The sequence below is a fragment of the Pristis pectinata genome, chromosome 5 (genome assembly GCF_009764475.1).
Source record: "Pristis pectinata isolate sPriPec2 chromosome 5, sPriPec2.1.pri, whole genome shotgun sequence".
Classification (NCBI taxonomy): Eukaryota; Metazoa; Chordata; class Chondrichthyes; order Rhinopristiformes; family Pristidae; genus Pristis; species Pristis pectinata.
In genome coordinates this window covers 8,498,510-8,516,762 of record NC_067409.1, presented here as the reverse complement: position 1 = coordinate 8,516,762, position 18,253 = coordinate 8,498,510, and the positions used below count along the sequence as shown (strand labels likewise).

At 53.3% G+C, this 18,253-nt stretch overlaps 1 protein-coding gene across 2 annotated transcripts in view; it reads right to left on the bottom strand.

The window, feature by feature from the left end:
• Positions 1-18,253, bottom strand: part of zbtb47b (zinc finger and BTB domain containing 47b) — a 214,100-nt gene that overhangs the window by 184,699 nt on the left and 11,148 nt on the right. The window contains exon 1 of one of the 2 annotated variants that reach the window (XM_052015446.1): positions 9,651-9,803. The exons of the other annotated variant lie outside the window; for it this stretch is intronic. Within the exon in view, the coding sequence (XP_051871406.1) occupies positions 9,651-9,653 (3 nt within the window). The 5' untranslated portion in view covers positions 9,654-9,803. Of the gene's footprint in view, positions 1-9,650; positions 9,804-18,253 lie in introns of those variants that run through there. 2 annotated transcript variants of the gene reach the window in all.

Here is an 18,253-nt window from a genome sequence, read left to right as displayed (position 1 = left end):
AGATGGGGCGAAACAGCCTGTTTCTGTACTATATGATTCTATGAGGTCATGGTACAGCTTTATAAAACATTGGTTCGGCCACAGCTGTTCTGGGATAGGAAGGTCATGACTGCACTGGAGAGGGTGCAGAGGAGATTCATCAGGAGGTTGCCTGGGATGGAACAGATCAGTTACGAGGAGAGACTGGGTCTGTTTCCCTTGCAGCAGATGAGGCTGAGGGGGGGACCCGACAGAGGCATACAAAATTACGAGGGGAATAGATAGGGTAGATGGCAGGAAACTTTGTCCCATAACAAAGGTGTGAAAAGCTATAGGTGTAGGGTAAGGGGTAGAGAAGAAAAGAGCATTAGATGGATCAGAGGAAGAATTTTTTTTTACCCAGACGGTGGTTGGAATCTGGAACGCACTGCCTGAGGGGTGGAGGAGGCAGAGACAGCAATGTGGAAGCAACTACAGGCTTGAACCACCAAGATATAGAAGGCTATGGACCAAATGCTGGTAAGTGGGATTAGTGTGGATGGATAATTGAGGGTCAGTATGAGCATGATGGGCCGAAGGACCTGTTTGTGCGCTGTGTGAGGCGAGGAGCCCCGGGTACAACCCAGGAACTAACACGGAAACAGGTGTCCTGTTTTGGGGCTAGGATTTCTACACAAAAGAATCAGCTTGGGAGGTAAACCAGTGGGAAACAAGCATTAAGTCAGTTTATTAGGGGAAGCAAGGCTATGGTTATTTTCAGTGTGCCCTGATCCCAGTCAACAGTACACAGCACCAGGGGAGATGGAGCTTCCAGCTACCCTGAAGGCGTCATCTCCACCTGGACCATTTCATGCACAAGGAGGACGACTTCAGTGTTGACATTCTGCAATAACGACACATCAAATTGCAACAGAGGCTCATCCTGCAAGGGATCAGTGTCCCTATCCTGCCCCCGTTTCCTCAGTGCGGGATCTTAATGGTGTGCTTCAAGTTCAATAATCCATTGGGACCAAAGTTATCTGGAGGCGACGAGGTCACGACAGAGCTGGAAGAACGAGCTGGTCCCGATCAGATTCTGGTGAGAGGCTGCATACTCTTCACACTGACTCTGGTGAGAAAGCTGTGAAGCTAGCTCCAAGTAAAATACAAGACTTTTTTTTGCCACAGACAGGAGAAACAAGAATTTAAATACAAACAACAGCATAAACAGCTCATTTTAGTACAAATTTCAGAGACCTTTCCGCCACTTCAGATTGCCCACTTCTTACTTAAACTAGAAACGACAGTGATGAATTATTATTGCAATTATTACAAGTCCAGATAAAGTGCCCAGGAAGCCGATATTTTTTCCTTTGGTAGTGAGAACTTGTGGAGGTTTTGGAGAAGGTGAAAGAGGTTTAGCAGGAAGCTGCCTGAATTAGAGGGTATTGCCTACGTTGGACAAACAAGGGTAGTTTTCTCTGGAGTGGCAGAGGCCAAGGAGAGACCTGATAGAAGTTTATAAAATTATGAGAGGCATAGATAGAGTGGACAGTCAAAGAATCTTGATCCCAGGGTCAAAATGTCCGATACTAGAGGGCATGCACTTAGGTGAGAAAGGACAAGTTCAAAGGAGATATGTGGGCCAAGATTCCACCGCCCCCGCCCCCCCCCACTACACAGAGAGCGGTGGGTGCCTGGACTGCGCTGCCAGGGGTGGTGGTGGAGGCAGGTATGAAAGGTGTGTAAGAGGCTCTTAGATAGGCTAATGAACGTGCAGGGAATGGAGAGATATGGACAACATGCAGGCATAGGGATGTTTAATTCGGCATCATTAGCTTAATTGGTTCAGTAAAACATCATGGGCTGAAGGGCCTGTTCCTGTGCTATACTGTTCTATGTTCTAGTACAGCACAGGAACAGACCCTTCAGCCCATGATGTCTGTGCCAAACACAATGCAGAATTAAACTAAATCTCTTCTGCCTGCACATGAGGCATATCCCTCCATATTCATGTGTCTATTCAACAGCATCTTGAGCACTGCTATCACATCTAGTTGCACCACTATCCCCTGCCCCTTCACTGGGAGCAATCCACAGTGTCCATCTGTGTGGGTTTCCTCCTGGTGCTCCAGTTTCCTCTCGCATGCCAAGTACAATAGCCAATTAACTTATCAGCCCCTGCATCTTTGGCATGGGAGGGGAGGAAACCGGAGCACCTGATGAAACCCACACGGTCACAGGGAGAGCATGCAAACTCCACACAGGCAGCAGCCGAGGTCAGGATCGAACCCAGGGCACTGGGGTTGTGAGGCAGCAGATCCAACCACTGTGCCACCCAAGTCCTTGACAAATATATGCGTTTATTAAGCCAAGTCCCTCAACAGACAGGGCAAGTTGCTTGCCACTTTCACAAAATAAAAAGGGGCCTGAGCCTCAATCCACACACTTGGGTCAAAAGTAATTGTGGCCCCTTACGATATGAAGAAAAACTGGAACGTGGAACTAGATCCAAGGTCTTCAAGTCAGGAATCAAAGCGACGTGCTGGTCACTTCGTAGCCCGTTCCTTGCTGCCAGCCAGCCCAGTGTACACTGGCACCCGTGAGGCAGATCCGCATTTAACTGGCAGCAACCGTGACAGAAATGCAGCCACACAAAGATAAGCAAATGCAGACCACGGCATCCACGCCACTCCAAACCCATACCTTCCAGAAAAGGAAGTCACAAATCCTGCCCCAGCTGACAGCCACAAGATCTTAGAACATTAGTACAGCACAGGAACCACTGAAGCACTTCAACGCACCATGTCTGAACTGACCATGATGCCAAATTAAACTAATCCCATCTACCTGCACATAGTCTATATCCCTCTCTATTCCCTGCCTGTTCTTGTGTCTGTCTAAATGCTTCTTAAATGTTGCTCTCTAATTGCGCTACCGCTTCCCCTGGCAGTGCGTTCCAGGCACCCACCACTCTGTGTAAAAATAAAACTTGCCTCGTAAATCTCCTTTAAACTTCCCCCCTCTCACCTTAAAGCTATTCCCTCTGGTATTTGACATTTCCACCCTGGGTAAAAGACTCTTTCTACCTTATCTATGCTTCCTATAATTTTATAAACTTCTATCAGGTCTCCCCTCAGCCTCCGACAATCCAGAGAAAACAACCCAACTTTGTCCAACCTCTCCTTATAACCAATACTCTCTAGTCCAGGCTCTCTAATCCTGGTGAACCTCTTCTGCACCTTCTCTAAAGCCTCCACATCCTTCCTGTAATGGGGCGACCAGAACTGCACACAATACTCCAAATGTGGTCCAACCAAAATTTTGTACATTTGCCACATAACTTGCCAACTTTAGTGCTCAATGACCAAACCGATAAAAGCAACCATGCTGTAGCGGTTAGCGTAACGCTATTACAGCGCCAGCAACCCGGGTTCAATTCCCACCACTGTCTGTAAGGAGTTTGTACATTCTCCCCGTGTCTGCGTGGGTTTCCTCCGGGTGCTCCGGTTTCCTCCCACATTCCAAAGACGTACGGGTTAGGATAGGAAGTTGCGGGCATGCTATGTTGGCACTGGAAGCGTGGCAACACTTGCGGGCTGCCCCCAGAACACTCTACGCAAAAAATGCATTTCACTGTGTGTTTCAATGTACATGTGACTGATAAAGATACCTCATCATATAACCACCCTATCTATTTATGTTGCCACTTTCAGGGAACTATGGTCTTGCACCCAAAGACCCCTCTATACATCAGTGCTGTTAAGGGTCCTGCCATTTACTGTATATTTTCCTCTTGCACTTGACATGCCAAAGAGCATCACCTCACACTTGTCCAGATTAAACTCCATCTGCCATTTCTCCATCTAGAACCTGCAGCATCCTTTGACAATCTTCCTCACTATCAGCAATTCGACCAGATTTTGTGTTGTCTACAAACTTACTGATCAGATCACCTACATTCAATTCATTTACACACATTACAAACAGAGATCCCAGCACGGATCCTTGCAGAACACTTGTCACAGACCTCCAGTCAAAGAAACATCCCTCTATAACTACCCCCCATCTATGACTAAACCAATTTTGAATCCAACCGACCAAGTCACCGTGGATCCCACAGGACTTAATCACCTGGATCAGCCCATCATGAGGGACCTCGTCAATTGCTTTAGTAAAGTCCATGTAGACAACATCCAGTGCCCGATCCTCATCGAACATCTTGGCCACTTCATCAAAAAAAAACTCCATCAGGTTGAGACATGACCTCTCCTGCACAAAGCCTTGCTGACTATCCCTAATATATCCAAGCTTTTCCAAATGAGAAGTCTTGTGCCAAGCATACACAAGTGGGAAGTAACAAAGAACAACCACACTTCAAAAATACTTCACACTCTGGGGCGTTCCGAGCCTATTACAACACAAGGTCTTTATCACCGACAAATAATACTTCAGGAGTACATTAGACACCAGATAATGACTCAGGTCTTATAGTTCCACCATGCAAGGTCTTTCTTCTGTATTTTTCATAACATCCTTCACTGTAGGTGTGTGTGTAATGGACCAGATCCCATGACACCAGAGGAGTCAAAATCACCACAATTAATAGCAAAATTCAAAACTACAAACTTCAATATGGACACATTAACGATGAGCACTCTGATGTTAGTCCTCTCCACAGAAGCAAAAATCATTAACGATTCCAATTTTGCACAATTATATCTTCAGCAAAACAATTAACGGAATGACCAACAGAGGAGAAAATCAAATGGGGGGCATTTTGATCAACGAGAATCCAATGCAAAAGGGAGTCAGTAAGTGTGGGGGTGGGGAGGGGGATGTGACTGAGTTAACATGAAATCATGGGGGGGGGGAGAGAGGTGGGGGGGGAGAGAGGGGGGGGGGTGAGAGGGGGGGGGTGAGAGGGGGGGGGTGGGGGGGGGGGGGGGGGGGGGGGGGGGGGGGGGGGGGGGGGCGGGGGGGGGGGGGGGGGGGGTGGGGGGGGGGGGTGAGGGGGGGGGGGGGGGGGGGGGGGGGGTGGGGGGGGGGGGGGGGGGGGGGGGGGGGGGGGGGGGGGGGGGGGGGGGGGGGGGGGGGGGGGGGGGGGGGGGGGGGGGGGGGGGGGGGGGGGGTGGGGGGGGGGGGGGGGGGGGGGGTGGGGGGGGGGGGGGGGGGGGGGGGGGGGGGGGGGGGGGGGGGGTGGGGGGGGGGGGGGGGGGGGGGGGGGGGGGGGGGGGGGGGGGGGGGGGGGGGGGGGGGGGGGGGGGGGGGGGGGGGGGGGGGGGGGGGGGGTGGGGGGGGGGGGGGGGGGGGGGGGGGGGGGGGGGGGGGGGGGGGGGGGGGGGGGGTGGGGGGGGGGGGGGGGTGGGGGGGGGGGGGGGGGGGGGGGGGGGGGGGGGGGGGGGGGGGGGGGGGGGGGGGGGGGGGGGGGGGTGGGGGGGGGGGGGGGGGGGGGGGGGGGGGGGGGGGGGGGGGGGGGGGGGGGGGGGGGGGGGGGGGGGGGGGGGGGGGGGGGGGGGGGGGGGGGGGGGGGGGGGGGGGGGGGGGGTGGGGGGGGGGGGGGGGGGGGGGGGGGGGGGGGGGGGGGGGGGGGGGGGGGGGGGGGGGGGGGGGGGGGGGGGGGGGGGGGGGGGGGGGTGGGGGGGGGGGGGGGGGGGGGGGGGGGGGGGGGGGGGGGGGGGGGGGGTGGGGGGGGGGGGGGGGGGGGGGGGGGGGGGGGGGGGGGGGGGGGGGGGTGGGGGGGGGGGGGGGGGGGGGGGTGGGGGGGGGGGGGGGGGGGGGGGGGGGGGGGGGGGGGGGGGGGGGGGGGGGGGGGGGTGGGGGGGGGGGGGGGGGGGGGGGGGGGGGGGGGGGGGGGTGGGGGGGGGGGGGGGGGGGGGGGGGGGGGGGGGGGGGTGAGGGGGGGGGGGTGAGGGGGGGGGGTGAGGGGGGGGGTGAGGGGGGGGGAGAGAGGGGGGGGGAGAGAGGGGGGGGGAGAGAGGGGGGGGGAGAGAGGGGGGGGGAGAGAGGGGGGGGGAGAGAGGGGGGGGGAGAGAGGGGGGGGGAGAGAGGGGGGGGGAGAGAGGGGGGGGGAGAGAGAGGGGGGGGAGAGAGGGTGGGGGAGAGAGGGGGGGGGAGAGAGGGGGGGGGAGAGAGGGGGGGGAGAGAGGGGGGGGGAGAGAGGGGGGGGGAGAGAGGGGGGGGGAGAGAGGGGGGGGGAGAGAGGGGGGGGAGAGAGGGGGGGGAGAGAGGGGGGGGAGAGAGGGGGGGGAGAGAGGGGGGGGAGAGAGGGGGGGGGAGAGAGGGGGGGGGGAGAGAGGGGGGGAGAGAGAGAGGGGGGGGAGAGAGAGACGGGGGGGAGAGAGAGAGGGGGGGGAGAGAGAGAGGGGGGGGGAGAGAGAGAGGGGGGGGGAGAGAGAGAGGGGGGGGGAGAGAGAGAGAGGGGGGGCGAGAGAGAGAGGGGGGGGCGAGAGAGAGAGGGGGGGGGAGAGAGAGAGGGGGGGGCGAGAGAGAGAGGGGGGGGAGAGAGAGAGGGGGGGGAGAGAGAGAGAGGGGGGGGAGAGAGAGAGAGGGGGGGGAGAGAGAGAGAGGGGGGGGAGAGAGAGAGAGGGGGGGGAGAGAGAGAGAGGGGGGGGAGAGAGAGAGAGGGGGGGGCGAGAGAGAGAGGGGGGGGCGAGAGAGAGAGGGGGGGGGCGAGAGAGAGGGGGGGGGCGAGAGAGAGAGGGGGGGCGAGAGAGAGAGGGGGGGGCGAGAGAGAGAGGGGGGGCGAGAGAGAGAGGGGGGGCGAGAGAGAGAGGGGGGGGCGAGAGAGAGAGGGGGGGGCGAGAGAGAGAGGGGGGGGCGAGAGAGAGAGGGGGGGCGAGAGAGAGAGGGGGGGGCGAGAGAGAGAGGGGGGGCGAGAGAGAGAGGGGGGGGCGAGAGAGAGAGGGGGGGCGAGAGAGAGAGGGGGGGCGAGAGAGAGAGGGGGGGCGAGAGAGAGAGGGGGGGCGAGAGAGAGAGGGGGGGCGAGAGAGAGAGGGGGGGCGAGAGAGAGAGGGGGGGGCGAGAGAGAGAGGGGGGGCGAGAGAGAGAGGGGGGGCGGAGAGGAGAGAGGGGGGGCGAGAGAGAGAGGGGGGGCGAGAGAGAGAGGGGGGGCGAGAGAGAGAGGGGGGGAGAGAGAGAGGGGGGGCGAGAAGGAGAGAGGGGCATAGAGTTGGGCGAGAGAGAGAGGGGGGGCGAGAGAGAGAGGGGGGGCGAGAGAGAGAGGGGGGGCGAGAGAGAGAGGGGGGGCGAGAGAGAGGGGGGGGCGAGAGAGAGAGAGGGGGGGGCGAGAGAGAGGGGGGGGCGAGAGAGAGGGGGGGGGCGAGAGAGAGGGGGGGGCGAGAGAGAGGGGGGGGGGCGAGAGAGAGGGGGGGGCGAGAGAGGGGGGGGGCGAGAGAGGGGGGGGGCGAGAGAGGGGGGGGCGAGAGAGGGGGGGGCGACAGAGACGGGGGGGGCGACAGAGAGGGGGGGGCGACAGAGAGGGGGGGGCGACAGAGAGGGGGGGGCGACAGAGAGGGGGGGGCGACAGAGAGGGGGGGGCGACAGAGAGGGGGGGGCGACAGAGAGGGGGGGGCGACAGAGAGGGGGGGAGACAGAGAGGGGGGGAGACAGAGAGGGGGGGAGACAGAGAGGGGGGGAGACAGAGATGGGGGGAGACAGAGATGGGGGGAGACAGAGATGGGGGGAGACAGAGATGGGGGGAGACAGAGATGGGGGGAGACAGAGAGGGGGGGAGACAGAGGGGGGGGGAGACAGAGATGGGGGGAGACACAGAGAGGGGGGGAGACACAGAGAGGGGGGGAGACACAGAGAGGGGGGGAGACACAGAGTGGGGGGGAGACACAGAGGGGGGGGGAGACACAGAGTGGGGGGGAGACACAGAGAGGGGGGGAGACACAGAGAGGGGGGGAGACACAGAGAGGGGGGGAGACACAGAGAGGGGGGGAGACACAGAGAGGGGGGGAGACACAGAGAGGGGGGGGGGAGACACAGAGAGAGAGGGGGGGAGACACAGAGAGAGAGGGGGGAAGACACAGAGAGAGAGGGGAAGACACAGAGAGAGAGGGGGAGACACAGAGAGAGAGGGGAAGACACAGAGAGAGAGGGGGAGACACAGAGAGAGAGGGGGAGACACAGAGAGAGAGAGAGGGGGAGACACAGAGAGAGAGAGAGAGGGGGGAGACACAGAGAGAGAGAGAGAGGGGGGAGACACAGAGAGAGAGAGGGGGGAGACACAGAGAGAGAGAGAGGGGGGAGACACAGAGAGAGAGGGGGGGGAGACACAGAGAGAGAGGGGGGGGAGACACAGAGAGAGAGGGGGGGAGACACAGAGAGAGAGGGGGGGAGACACAGAGAGAGAGGGGGGGAGACACAGAGAGAGAGGGGGGGGAGACACAGAGAGAGAGGGGGGGGAGACACACAGAGAGAGAGGGGGGGAGACACAGAGAGAGAGAGGGGAGACACAGAGAGAGAGAGGGGGGGAGACACAGAGAGAGAGAGGGGGGGAGACACAGAGAGAGAGAGGGGGGGAGACACAGAGAGAGAGAGGGGGGGAGACACAGAGAGAGAGAGAGGAGGAGACACAGAGAGAGAGAGGGGGGGAGACACAGAGAGAGAGAGGGGGGGAGACACAGAGAGAGAGAGGGGGGGAGACACAGAGAGAGAGAGGGGGGGAGACACAGAGAGAGAGAGGGGGGGAGACACAGAGAGAGAGAGGGGGGGAGACACAGAGAGAGAGAGGGGGGGAGACACAGAGAGAGAGAGGGGGGGAGACACAGAGAGAGAGAGGGGGGGAGACACAGAGAGAGAGAGGGGGGAGACAGAGAGAGAGAGAGAGAGAGGGAGAGAGAAAGAGCTGGAATGAGACCCCCACTGGAGCTGCTGCAGTTCCCTTGTAGGGGGGAGGGGGACCCGGCCCCGGGGGGGGGGGGGGTCCACTCTGCTACTGTCTCCCACATCCCCCAGACCGGACCCGACTGGGCCGCGTGTGTGACCCCCCCCCCCCCCGGGAGAGCGGCGCTGGTGCGCAGGCTCAGTCCCCGCAACCCCCCCCCCCCGCATCCTGAGGAATTTAACTCTTTGTTACCAGCGGTCTCCCATTGTTTTCTTATGTTGGGAGGTGGGATCAGGGGGCTGCCCCCCTCCCTCTATCTGTGCATGGGGGGGTGGGATCAGGGGGCTGCCCCCCTCCCTCTATCTGTGCATGGGGAGGGGGGGTGGGATCAGGGGGCTGCCCCCCTCCCTCTATCTGTGCATGGGGAGGAGGGGGTGGGATCAGGGGGCTGCCCCCCTCCCTCTATCTGTGCATGGGGAGGGGGGTTGGGATCAGGGGGCTGCCCCCCTCCCTCTATCTGTGCATGGGGAGGGGGGGTGGGATCAGGGGGCTGCCCCCCCTCCTTGTATCTGTGCATGGGGAGGGGGGGTGGGATCAGGGGCTGCCCCCCCCCCCCGTATCTGTGCATGGGGAAGGGGTGTGTGATCAGGGGGCTGCTCCCCTCCCTGTATCTATGGGGAGGGTTGGGGGATTGCAACTCATTCCCCCCGCACCGACCATCACCTTGCAGATCGCCGGCTCAGAGTCCGCAGTGTTGCAGATCTCTCACCCCCCCCCCCCCCCCTTCCCTCCCCACATATAGAGGCAGGTGCCCCGGCCCCGCAGACGGACACACACGGAGAGAGAGCGAGAGAAATACCATCTTGAGGCCGGGCTCCTCCCGCTGCTGCAGCGCCCGGAGTTGTCCATGTGCCGGGGGGCAGTCGGCAAGCCCGGTCCCCGCTCCCCGGCCAGCGGCTCCGTCACCATGCGGGAGGGGTGAGGGGGGAGGGAAGGGGGGGGGAGCTGGGGGAGGGGGAGGGAGGTGAGGGCCACACGGCACTCCCTCCCACACACACACACACCACACTCAGGCTCGCAGACAGGCGCACTGGCGGAGCCCCGCTACACCAAGTGCTGATTGGACCTCCCCGATCAGATGAGGGGGATGCCTGGATTTTCAATGCAGCCAGTTCTCTCGCTCCCCCCAACTTGGGAAGTTTTGCTGGCGGTTGTGTTGTTGTGCGCAGCGCGGGAGGAGGCAGGGTTACAGGGAGAGAGAAACACACACACACTCAGAGAGACACACACACACGGGGATACAGATAGAGAGAGAGAAACACAGGGACACAGTCAGAGAGGGAGAGAGACACACAGGGACACAGACAGAGAGATACATACACACACACGGACAGAGACACACACACAGGGACAGAGAGAGAGGAACATAGACAGAGGGAGAGACACACAGGGACAGAATCAGACAGAGACACAGGAATATAATTGGATTGGGAGAGAAACACACACAGAGGTACAGACAGAGAGACAAGGACAGGGAGAGAGAGAGAGATGCACACAATCAGATTAAGAGACACACACAGGGATGCAGTCAGAGACAGGAATATCGTTAGATAGGGAGAGAGACATCCAGACACAAAAATAAAAAGGACACACAGAGAAACGGGTCATACAGAGACACAGTCTCTCTCTCACGCACACACAAACACAGAAAGAAAAAGGGACAGACGTTCACAGCGACAGTGAGGCACACAGCAAGAGACACAAAGTACACAGCAACCAGAGAGAGAAAACACACACAGAAAAACAGGCAAAGACAGAAAGAAAAAGAAACAAAGTTTTTATATAAAATGATGTTCAGGCAAGTACTTACGCAAAATAAATTTAGTACGTCTATTAAGACCAATATTTGTTCCTCAACTAGAAGTCAGATGATCTGCTTATGTTACAGTTTGCAGAAGCTTGCTGTGTACATATTACTTGATGCATTTTCTATAAACAGTGACTGCTCTTCAGAAGTTCTTCAATGGCTGTAAACATATTAGAATGCCCTGACAGGGCTGCAAAAGACAACAGAAGTGCAATTCTCCTTTTCAAACTATCCCAAGTTAGAGAATGTTTTGGGTTCAAGCCCACTCCAGCACAAAATCTAGACTGGCACTCCCTGATGAGATGTCAGGGCAGGCAGTGTATGTGACTCAGATGGATACAATAAATCCTCCAGTACTATTTAAGGGTAGAGAAATTCTCAATGTCCTGGCCAATATTTATCACTAAATCAGTGAATTACAGACACATACACTCACTCGCATGCATACACATACAACAATGTGAACACACTAGAGAAAAGTTCTTCTGGTTTATTCCATTCCCCCAATAACAGTCTAAACCCATGTTTGATTGTGTGCATTTCTGGTCACCTCATAACAGGAAGGATGCAGAAGCTTTGGAAAGGGTAGAGAAGAGGTTCACCAGGACGCTGCCTGGATTAGGGGGCATGAGCTATAAGGAGAAGGTGGTTGAACAAACTTGGGTTGTTTTCTCTGGAGTGTCCGAGGCTGAGGGGAGACCTGATAGAAATTTATAAAATTATGAGAGGCATAGATAGGGTAGACAGACAGAGTCTTTATCTGCCCCCCAACCCCCCCCCCCCCCCCCCCCCCGCCCGAGTAGAAATGTCAAGTACTAGAGGACATGCATTTAAGGCAAGAGGGGAACGTTTGGGGCAGCTTCTTTCTAAATACACAGAGTGGTGGGTGCCTGGAACAGGCTGCTGTGGTAGCAGTGGCAATAGCGACATTTAAGAGGTTTATAGACAGGCCCATGAATATGCAGGGTGGGAGGGATGTGGATTACGTACAGGCAGATGAGATTTAGTTTAATTTGGCGTCATGTTCAATGCAGACATTGTGGGCCGAAGGGCCTGTTCCTGTTCTACATGTTGATAACTGGTTCATACAGAGAACAATCTTAGGACCACGCTAAAATTGGTTGCTGTAACATCCTGAAACCAACCCCATTATGGTTAACAGCTAAAAGGAAGGAAGATCTGGACAAAATTTTAGATAGGGACACCAGTTTAAAATCATCCCGGATGACACACTGGTACTCCCACAGCAGCACCGTGCTCCCTCCGCACCAGTGAGCATCAGCCACCCTTCCCCATGTGGAACTTGAGCCTGCAACCTTTAATGAAGAGGCAAGAGTTCTACTAATCAAGATACAGGGCACATTGATAAAGCTGCAAAACAGTAATGGAAATGAAACGTTTTTTAAAAAAAAACAAGCAGGTCAATCACCTTTGCTAAAGACCTGGTAAGTCTGTGCATCATAAGAGTCTGGTTTGCAGTTAAATCTGTGGTTAACATTTAAGGGATATTGAAACTTGTGTGGGTGTATCTGACCTGTAGAGAAACACATTAAAACAGGAGGTTATGCATAACTTTCACTAAGCAAGTTGGACATTTATATCTTTTAGGAAATTATTGATAAGTGTGCACACTAGGGCTTGTTGAATGCCAGGTATCCCTCAGGGTCTTCCCTAACCCCCATGTTAACCTGCAAGTTTATAAAATGTTTAAACATTTCAACCTTAGGGCTTCATTGGTTTATGGACTGAAAGCAGCCTTTTGGTTCCAAGGATGAAGCTCAGTGAATTTTTTTTTACGGTCTGTGGGAACCAGAGCAGTCCACTGTCTCCTCTATTTGCAAGAGTTTAGTGGCTAACCTGGCTTCTGACCCCTAGTGGATTCTTTCACCATGGAATTCAAACGCATGATCAAGTACAGCAAGGACTGTTGGTGCAAAAGCAAATTACTGCAGATCCCAGAAATAAATAACAGAAAATGCTCAGCAGATCAGTCAGTAGCCAAGGAGAGAGAAATAGAGTCCAAAAAAGTAGAAAGAAAATGTTTTTATTTACAATGCGGAGTGGTTCAGGACTGGAAAGTATTGCCAGGCATAATAGTAGATAGATTCAGTTATAGCTTTGGATGGGGAGCTGGATAGGTATCTGAAAGAAAAGGATTTATAGAGTTTCATAAGATGAGATCATAAGATATAGGAGCAGAATTGGGCCATTTGGCCCATTGAGTCTGCTCCGCCATTCAATCATGGCCGATCTTGTGTTTTCAACTCCATTCTCCCAATAACCCTTAACCCATTTACCAATCAAGAACCTATCAATCTCTGCCTTAAATACACCAAGTGACCTGGCCTTCACAGCCCTCTGTGGCAACGAATTTCACAGATTCACCACCCTCTGGCTGAAGAAATTCCTCCTCGCCTCAGTTTAAAGAAAACGCCCCTTTATCTAAGGCTGTGCCCTCGCATTGTCAACTCTCCTGCTAATGGAGACATCCTCAATGAGATTCCATCACCAGAAATTTCTTCCCTTTTTCTTCCCTTTCAGTATTCGGAGAAAACTATTTACATTGCAATTCCCTAGTTCACTTTTCACGAACAATCACTGCCTTTCTCACGGCAAACACAGGAGCTGCAATACCTGTCCTTTTACCCCTTCCCTTCCCATAACCCAGGAACCCAAACACTCCTTCCAGACGAAGCAGCCATTCACTTAGAATGCAATGCACTGTATACGTTCTTTGGCTACCTGTACCGTTCCAATGTAGTTCAACATCTAATTTTCCATCTTAATATGTTTCAGCCTTCAGGACACCAAATTCAACTATTTCAGATAACCAGCCTTTCCAGTTTGTGTCAGAAATCAAATCAAAGGGCAGTAATAAAAACCTTAACTCAGTTTTCATCTTGCCACAGACAACTGCTTTATTATTGTCACATCAACCGAGATACAGTGAAGAGCTTTTGTTTGCATGCCCTCCAGACAGATCATTCCATACACAGCAGGGTAATACAAAAGGAAAAGCAAAACAGAATGCAGAATATAGTGTTGCAGTCACAGAGAAAGTGCAGCCTGCTGGCTTTATCTAGGACCGGTTGAACCTCTCTATTCCAGCACTTTTGGGACCTGACTGGTACCAGACCACAGAAAACCTACCACAGCAACTGGGCGGCATGGGCTCATTGGGCCAGAAGGGCCTGTTACGCTGCTGTATAAAGTTTTAAAGAAATTGCCTCGTTCATCTTCCTCTCAGCGGCAGAACTGGTCTTTTAAGTATAGACTCTCCCGGGCCACGCAAGGTTTCAAAGAACCATTCACAACCTGAAATTTCCGTAAATAGGAAATGCCGTCAGCCGAGATCACCAAAACTTGCACTGGTAGGTTAATTAGCTACAGATCTTGGTTAATTTTAGATTTTGGTTAGAATTAGTTAATTAGTACAGATCTGTTCTCCAGATTCAACACACGTCAGACTATGAGAGTCAGAGTCATAGAGCAATACGGCACGGATACAGGTCCTTCAACCCAACAGTCCATGCTGACCACGGTGTCCACCCAGCTAGTCCCAATTTCCTGTGTTTGGCCCATGTCCCTCCAACCCCGCCCCTCCATGTACTTATCAAAGTGCTTCTTAAATGATGCTATTGTACCTGCCTCAACCACTTCCTCTGGCAGCTCCTCTCATATACAGTGGCATGCAAAAGTTTGGGCACCCTAGTCAAAATTTCTGCTACTGTGAATAGCTAAGCGAGTAAAAGATGACCTGATTTCCAAAAGGCATAAAGTTAACAATGACACATTTCTTTAATATCTTAAGCAAGATTACTTTATTTCCATCTTTTACAGTTTCAAAATAACACAAAAGGAAAAGGGCTCGAAGCAAATGTTTGGGCACCCTGCATGGTCAGTACTTAGTACCACCCCCTTTGGCAAGTATCACAGCTTGTAACCGCTTTCTGTAGCCAGCTAAGAGTCTTTCAATTCTTGTTTGGGGTATTTTCACCCATTCTTCCTTGCAAAAGTCTTCCAGTTCTGTGAGATTCTTGAGCTGTCTTGCACGCACTGCTCTTTTGAGGTCTATCCACAGATTTTCAATGATTGGTATTGGTTTATTATTGTCACTTGTACTGAGGTACAGTGAAAAACTTGTCTTACAAACCGATCGTACAGGTCAATTCATGTTTAGGATCGTTATCCTGTTGTAGAAGCCATCCTCTTTTCATCTTCAGCTTTTTTTTCTTTTTACAGACGGTGTGATGTTTGCTTCCAGAATTTGCTGGTATTTAATTGAATTCATTCTTCCCTCCACCAGTGAAATGTTCCCCGTGCCACTGGCTGCAACACAAGCCCAAAGCATGATCGATCCACCCCTGTGCTTAACAGTTGGAGAGGTGTCCTTTTCATGAAATTCTGCACCCTTTTTTATTCCAAACATACCTTTGCTCATTGCGGCCAAAAGTTTCTATTTTAACTTCATCAGTCCACAGGACTTGTTTCCAAAATGCATTAGGCTTGTTTAGATGTTCCTTTCCAAACTTCTGATGCTGAATTTTGTGGTGAGAATGTAGGAAAGTTTGGATCATGCTTTGGGCTTGTGTTGCAGCCAGTGGCACAGGGAACATTTCACTGGTGGAGGGAAGAATGAATTCAATTAAATACCAGCAAATTCTGGAAGCAAACCTCACACCGTCTGTAAAAAGAAAAAAAAGCTGAAGATGAAAAGAGGATGACTTCTATAACAGGATAACAATCCTAAACACACCTCAAAATCCACAATGGACTACCTCAAGCGGCACAAGCTGAAGGTTTTGCCATGGCCCTCACAGTCCCCTGACCTAAACATCATCAAAAATCTGTGGATAGACCTCAAAAGAGCAGTGCATGCAAAACTGCTCAAGAATCTCACAGAACTAGGGGTCTTTTGCAAGGAAGAATGAGCGAAAATCCCCCCAAACAAGAATTGAAAGACTCTTAGCTGGCTACAGAAAGTGTTTACAAGCTGTGATATTTGCCAAAGGGGGTGTTACTAAGTACTGACCATGCAGGGTGCCCAAATTTTTGCTTCGAGCCCTTTTCCTTTTTTGTTATTTTGAAACTGTAAAAGATGGAGATAAAAAAGTAATCTTGCTTAATATATTAAAGAAATGTGTCATCTTTAACTTTATGCCTTTTGGAAATCAGGTCATCTTTTCCTCGCTTAGCTATTCACAGTAACAGAAATTTTGACCAGGGTTGCCCAAACTTTTGCATGCCACTGTACTCACCACCCTCTGCATGAAGCTGCCGCCCCTCAGGTCCCTTATAAATCTATCCCCTCTCACCCTAAACCTATGCCCCCTAGTTTTGTACTCCCCTACCCAGGGGGAAAGACTGTTATCGTCCACCTTATCTATGCCTTTCATAATTTAAAAACATTTCTATAAGGTCGCCCCTCATTCTCCTACGTTCTAAAGAATAAAGGCCTAGCTTTGCAAACCTCTCCCTATAACTCAGTCCTGGCAACATCTTCTATTCCAACTTTTCATGGCAAGAGGAAAAGACTTAAGAATATTGTCATTGTCAAAGCCTCCTTATAAAAGTGTAACACTTGAACCAAAATTTAGAAACTCCTGCCATCAACCACTCAAAGTTGGCAGAGCATTTGGAATAGCAGAGAGTTGCTTTTATTTCCAGTTCCTAGCAACTTCATTGTTCCGTATCTCAGTTTCAGGGTGATTTTCCCCTTTTCCTTCTGCGACCTCATTCATTCCCCTCCCACTCCCGCAGATACACCATTTACACTTTCACCCCCTTCTTTCAGCCAGCACTACTATAATCTTGTTCTCCACCCTACCATAAATATTCTCTTTGCTCTCTCCCCCTTCTCTCCAACTAACTCAGCCTTGCTCTGATGAAAGGGTCATTGACCCAAAACCCTAGCCGTTTTATCCTCTCTCCATTGCTGCTGCCCGACCTGCTGAGCAGTTCCAAGACTTTGTCAAGCAATCAGTCGTCACGTGGCAAACAGCAGAAACGTCCCGAATGGTTAACGGCTTGCAATTCTCCAGTAGGCATCACCACTTGGGCTGGGTTTCAGAATCAAAGGCAGCCGAGGTGTTCCCCAGAGAGTGCAGCATGTTCAGATGGGAGAGGAGGTTGGAGCGAGGGAGATCAGCATCCTCCCAAAGTTATCGGCAGGCACATGCACAGTTTAGGAGGTAGTCACCGTAGGATTCAGGAGGAAGACAAGGAGTGGAGGAAGATAAACCAGAAAACAGATTGAGGTAGATAAAACTAGAGGACGTAGATTTAGGGCAAGGGGGAAGAGATTTAGAGGGGATCTGAGTGGTGAGTACCTGGAACACACTGCCTGAGAGAGTGCTGGAAGCAGAGTCAGTGACAGCAATTAAGCGTCAAGATGAGGCCTTGAATCCCCCAGACATAGAAGGTTACAGGACAAGTTGCTGGAAGATGGAAAACAAGCCTCCCCTCCATGGACTCTGTCTACACTTCTCGCTGCCTCGGTAAAGCAGCCAACATAATCAAAGACCCCCACCCACCCCAGACATTCTCTCTTCTCCCCTCTCCCATCAGGCAGAAGATACAGCACGTACCACCAAGCTCAAGGACAGCTTCTATCCTACTGTTGTGAGACTATTGAACGGTTCCCCAGTACAATAAAATGGAATCTTGACCTCACAATCTACCTCGTTATGACCTTGCACCTTATTGTCTGCCTGCACTGCACTTTCTCTGCAGCTGTGACACTTTATTCTGCATTCTGTATTGTTTTCCCTTGTACTGCCTCAATGCACTGTGTAATGAATTGATCTGAATGAACGGTATGCAAGACAAGTTTTTCACTGTACCTTGGTACACGTGACAATAATAAACCAATTCCAATAACATGAATGGGTGCCCACTGGTCAGTGTGGATACGGTTGTCTGAACAGCCTTTCTCCATGCTGCAAGACTCAGGTTGTTCTTGGAGCAAGGGTTGATTTGATAGCAGCAGTCCAAAACAAAAATAATTAAATATTTTGGAGTAAACAACAAGAAACTGTTCCTGGTGCGGGGGGTGGGGGGGGGGGGTGGGGTTGGTGGTGGGTGGTGGGGGTGGTGTAACCAGTGCCTGGGAGCATTCACTTCAGTCAGCGAGTTCCTTAAATGGCCACGGACGCAGTTCAAAATGACTTTCGAAAGGGAATTGGATGCTTGAAAAAGGGGAAAACTGCAGGAGCACAAGGGAAGGAGGGCTAAATGAATCATGCTTAAGAGGGCAACACAATGGTGCAGCAGGTAGAGCCGCTGCCTCACAGCTCTCCAGTGATCTGGGTTCAATCCCGACCTCCGGCACGGTCTATGTGGAGTTTGCACGCTCTCCCTGTGACTATGCAGGTGCTCCAGTTTCCTCTCATATCTCAGAGACATGTGGGTTTAAGAAGTCAATTGGTCACCGTGAAGTTCCCCTCATGTGTAGGTGAATGGCAGAATCTGGGGTGCAAGGGGGAGTTAAAAAAGAACAGTATAGCACTAGACAGGCCATTCGGCCCACAATGTTGTGCCAATCTTGATGCCAATTTATAGTAAATGTCCTCCTCCTGTGCACTATCCATATGCTT